Source organism: Poecilia reticulata, linkage group LG2 (genome assembly GCF_000633615.1).
Source record: "Poecilia reticulata strain Guanapo linkage group LG2, Guppy_female_1.0+MT, whole genome shotgun sequence".
Taxonomy (NCBI): domain Eukaryota; kingdom Metazoa; phylum Chordata; class Actinopteri; order Cyprinodontiformes; family Poeciliidae; genus Poecilia; species Poecilia reticulata.
Window position 1 is genome coordinate 22,596,426 of NC_024332.1, and position 5,473 is coordinate 22,601,898.

The 5,473-nt window shown below is 39.0% G+C and overlaps 2 protein-coding genes across 2 annotated transcripts in view; both read left to right on the top strand.

Moving 5' to 3' along the window:
• Nucleotides 1-533: 533 nt before the first annotated feature.
• The window catches only part of LOC103456934 (diacylglycerol kinase, gamma), an 89,589-nt gene continuing 84,649 nt past the window's right edge, over nt 534-5,473 (top strand). Inside the window, exons 1-2 of the mRNA XM_017303165.1 lie at nt 534-539; nt 3,668-3,675. The gene's annotated coding sequence lies outside the window, so the exon portion shown is untranslated. The remainder of the gene's footprint in view (nt 540-3,667; nt 3,676-5,473) is intronic.
• Nucleotides 3,923-5,473, top strand: part of LOC108166977 (diacylglycerol kinase gamma-like) — a 16,690-nt gene continuing 15,139 nt past the window's right edge. Inside the window, exon 1 of the mRNA XM_017309179.1 lies at nt 3,923-3,989. Within this exon, the coding sequence (XP_017164668.1) occupies nt 3,923-3,989 (67 nt within the window). The remainder of the gene's footprint in view (nt 3,990-5,473) is intronic.

The following is a 5,473-nucleotide window of genomic DNA, read 5'->3' on the forward strand; positions in this document are numbered from 1 at the left end:
CGTCATTAAAACATCAAATAGGACGAATATATTTCATGAAGTAGCCTATTTAACAAACAAATGGGCGATACCGCGATAATTATGTGAGCTTAAATTAATTGTCTGATATTTAAAAATAATAGTTTTGGTGCTCTCTGGCATTTTGCTTTGAGCACAGAGACACTTTACTTTCCCTCTATCAAACGTGCTATTGATTTTCGTCCCATATTTAGTGGAAATATTGATGTTGATGAGACTTATTTCATAATAAAAAGCTCTTTTCAACCTACAAAATGAGGAGCTGACATTCACAAATAAAATCCAGTCCAACATCTGGTTTGAGGTGATTCCTCTGGAACCTGTTGAAGGAAAAATATCCCAACTTCAGAAGATGTGCTTTTTCAACCTTTTTAGCTCCACTGTTGAAAATGAGGCTCTAACTTTCACAAATGACAGTGAAATAAAAATCCAGTCCAACATCTGGTTTGAGGTGATTCCTCTGGAACCTGTTGAAGGAAAAATATCCCAACTTCAGAAGATGTGCCTTTAACTTAGCAGAGCTCTGTGGTTCCTCCTATCTGTGTGTTATTTGTCATATTGAAGTCATCAAACCAAATGTCAGATCTACCATGACTGACTAACACCTGCTGGCCTCAGGTTTACAACCAGTTGCTGACTGAGAAACCAGTAACCTGCTCCCAGTGTCAGAATCTCACCGAGGAAGAAACTGGATTAGTTTTTCTATCACTTCAATACTGATTAATATTTGGTGCTGGTCAGCTGAATATGCGGCTGTGATCAGCTGCATATTAAAGTCAGCAATAATTTGTGAATGCTTTTCCTTGTGCTTCCAAATGGTTCGTGCTTGGTCACACTCCTCCGCCAGACACACAAAATGCTGCCAGGGTCTAAAACCGTTTCCGGTTCTCTGGTGATTATGCTGCAGAGGCTGGCAGCCAATCTGCAGCGTTAGCCACCTCCAACACAACATGGCAACTAAGGAAGGACCTCCTTTCTTTCTTCAAGAAACTCAATTAAAACAGAGGCACATTGTGTCGAGCTTATAGCACTTACCTTTAAACCCGGGCTCATAGCCAGATGGAACAGCGCTTATTGAGACAAATGAGATGTTTCACAGCCTAAATCCTAATTCTGTTACTTGATCTTGTGACCAGTCCCATAAGGTGCATTCAGTCTCTTTTTTCATTACTTAGTTTTCATGAGCCTTGCATCATATTATTCCCTCGTCAAAAACATACCTGGAGTGTTGCCTTGATTCGTTCATGCATGTTTGAGAAAGCTTCCAATCTCCCATGGCAACCACTCAGCTGTGCTAAACACCTGAGTGGATCTAGCTCCTCCTCAGAGCTGCACTTTCCCAGCTTCTGAGTTTCTGCCCCCGCAACTCCTCCACGCAGCTTCTTCAGACTAGCCAGCAGCAATTAGCAAACACCTGGTGGAGCATCTGGTAAGCTCATCGTAGGAGCTACTTCTAGTACTCACCCCCTAGTAGTCACCCCCTGATAGGGTTAATAGAGGAGCCATGTTGTGATGACTTCCTGAAGGCGGAGCTTCAGACAGAGCAGGAGCAGGAGCTTTTAAAGAGGCGGAGGCCCAATTTCTAGGCGTCAAATATCTTTTAAGTTGTGTTTGATATTTACAATAGTTTTATAACAACCGAAGGTAAAGTAGTTACTAGATTGTGCAATAAAATGACAGTATGTGCCTGAAAAATACATAATACTGGACTTTACCACATAAAAATAGTTTTAAATGTAACTGGAAAAAAAACCATGAAAACGGAGAAATAACTGAAGACCCTTTAACAATATATTGTGTGTAAAATCATCTAGAACTGTTAAGGTATGTTTAATTTCTTTAAATGAAATATGTTACATTTTCTCATCAGAAGGAATCGGACACGTAAAGACTGAGCCTCCGTTTACATTACAAATTCATGCATTGTATTTATTCCCTTCATTAAATTCAAACAATTCTTTTCCTCTCTGCAATTCCCAATGTACATTTTTTTTTGTTTGTTTGTTTGTTTTTGGTGACAATCTGCGCTCGGATCAGTTAGAAATAAAAATTTTCCGACCACATTCGCCTCAGCTGAGACTTGTTTCTAAAAATAACGTGCTGTTATTCCCCTGGTGCACACAACTTAGTCACCCATGCTTTTATCTCCTCCTACTTGGAAAGGCTCGTACTTTGGCATTAGTCGAAACTCTTCCTACTTCCAATTAAGAGAGAAAACACCGGGCCCAGATGGGTCAGGGCGCCGAGCTCCATCCCGTCAGCCATCTTCTCTCTGGGAACCTGCTGCTCTCACAGGAGGCTGATGGCCTTGGACGTCAGCTCCTTCTATTAATTCGCAGATATTTTTGAGTTATCGCAGCACCAGAAACAGAGGAAGAATTAATAACAGTAGTGACAAATCTCTTCTATTAACTTCCCTGTAAATGACTCCTGTGAGGGTGATGTGTGTGCAGCCAGTAAGATTGCGCACTAACACTTGAATTTTTCACCTACTTTTGCATGTTCTTAGAAGCAGCCCTGGTTTTCTGCCTCTAATAGTTTGGTCTCTCACGTTTAAATGAACCTTTTTCCTCTGTTTAGTCCTGTATTCTGACTCTGTTTTTGTTGTAGTTATCATTCTTTCTGCTCTATATTTTTGAAAGCTGCACTGCTGAAAAATTGGAGCAGCTGTTTTCTGATTACTTAATAAGAAATGAGCAAAAGGAAACTTAAAATTAAAAATAAACATATCAGAGACACAGGGGACCTGAAACACATGAAACGCATTTTTCAACATGCTAACAAACATGACAAAGACAAGAAAGTGAGAGCAAGTGACGCAGAAAAGCACTTTTATTTTCTTTTGACACATTACTAYGTGTGCAGTGCTCTAGGAGTCACAGCCCCAATTATTATAATTCATATCTAGGATGTGTGAAACWCCTGTAACGAGACACCAAAGAGCTCTCAATGAACAAATGACAGGCAGCCTGAGGGCATCAAAGAGATGCAAAGTGGGATGCAAAACAACAAAACAACCGCAGGAAGATGTATTACAATGAAAATTAGATAAGAAGTGACTAAAATAGGACAGAGCTGTAATAAAGAGATTMAAAGATACCACGAAGATGAAAATCTCACTAGTTATGTAAATACAAAAACCACCAACTAAARCAAGCGCAAATACTGAGACTGTCTGTGGGTACAGTATGATGAGGAGGTAGACTTTACATCTCTGTATACAATATGTCATGTGCATACAACAGTGTGCGCTTGTTTACGCTGTTATCAGAGTCCATCTGTAAATATGAAGTACGTGGAAATGATAAGTTAGACACAATGCTTCATTGTTTGGTCTTTTATCTGTTCTTCTGTTTTTAGATCCTGTCTTCAGTTTGTTTTCCTCTCTTCATCGTCCACATCTATCTGAACTGGGATCAACTTTTTACAGCCTTCCTTTCTGCTTTTGTCTCTTTCYTGTTTCCTTTTCTTAAATATGAGCAATCTTAACTAAGGAGTGTTTTCTTCATTTTTTTGTGGCCCCTGCTCCAGGTCGGCCCGGCTGGGAACCGTTTATCCTCTGAGCGATGAGGAGTAATTACACACCGATGAGTCTGTGGACCTGCGCCTAACTGGACTTTATTGTCCCTGCTGCAGTGATACAAGGAACCTGAAGCCAACATATTTTTTTAATTTTTTTTTACATTTTGGTAATCGATGCCAACCTAAAAGGAGCGGACCTTCAGCTTCAACCCCCATCYGTCTTTACGACCTCCTGTGAACTGTAAAACGGCAGAGATGATATCAGAGAACTTCTCCTTTGTCTTTTTACCCAACTCAATACAAGGATAACCATCACCCCTCCACCCTCAACCCAACACACACGCTTGGCATAGAGACCCATAAAGAGCTGCTGTGAGGAAGCATGGGAGAAATGAACTGGATGTGTCTGAGCCCRGCAGAGTTCAACCAGCTGCAGCAGTACACCGAGTGTAAGTCTCAGTCTACACTTTGATTCATAAAAGCTGCAGTATGTCACTTTTATAAGAAAGATACATATTCGTTAAAACTGTCAGGCTGCACAGTTGCTGCAGTTACCTTGGTTGTTTCTGGTGAGCCCTCCCAGGGCTAACCAGCCTCGATTGTCACCTGACTGTGGCTGGTTGTGTTTTGCTCAGGAGCGGCGCGTTTCTTCAGACAGMAACCGTAAGTCAGGGAGGACATGGAGAACTTTTCACAGATTATCTGTCTCATTTTATACTGTCACAACACGGYGACCGTTTTAAAATAAAGGTTAAGACTTACATTGTCTTTTACATAATGAAGCTTTAAAGATATTTTTCGTCCTTTATTTCACTGACTTTGATCATTTTTATCATTTAATGTATGTAATCTCATCACCTGTTCTAGTGTCCATGTTTCCCCACATGTAAGTGAAACGTGAAGAGATTATGATGCAGAACAGATTCATGATTGAATAGTTTGCTTTTACAGTTCACTTGTTATGCAGCTGATCTGGTAGAGTGAGAAACCCAGAAGTTTATTATTATTATTATTATTATTATTATTATTATTATTATTATTATTATTATTATTATTATTATTATTATTATTATTATTATTATTATTATTATTATTATTACTACCATTCAGCACTAGTTTTTTGTTGTATCACGTGTCATTATACGTCTGCTTTTGTTTGTGTATTTAAAACCTGTTTGAATTGATGCTCAGCCCTGAAAGTCACCGCACTGTTGATAAAAAAAAAAAAMAAAAAAAAAACTTGTTTCTTTCCTTCACTAATCCCAGATTTTCTGATTGGATGTGATTGCTGCACCTGTGTTGACATATGATTTAAGCCCTTTCAGGTTTTGATTACATCCAGGTATTTTGAATTGGAGCGTGCCTCAGGACACCGCTTATCAGCCTGCTGGATGAGTCTGTGGCTTTCTCTGTCTATGTTGTCTGCAGCATTTGTTAGTCAAAGCAGCATCTGTCCACGTGCTGCTGTTGGATGATAGACAGAGTCACGCAAGCTTCCTGCTCAAGAAATACATTGCTGTGCGCAAATTATAGCTTTGCAGTCTCAAGAAAACAAAAATATTGGATTAGATGCCTTGGAGAAGTATTCATACAGGTTGAGCTTTTCCACATCTTGTTCAGTTACAACCTAAAACGTCAGTGTGTTTTATTAGGACTTTTATGTGACAAACCAACAAAAAGTACAGTGAATTTGAAACAAAATGAGACAAAAAAATATATTTGTAATTAAAAATCTGAGAAGTGTAACACTAAAAAGTGCAGTCACTAAAGAAATCTGGTGCTATCTGAACAGAACAGCTTCTACCACCTYTGATGTCTTATCAATCAATCAATCAAATTTTATTTGTATAGCACATTTCAGCAGCAAGACATTTCAAAGTGCTTTACATAATTAAAATAAAAACAGCATGTGACATTGAATAAACAGTGAGAA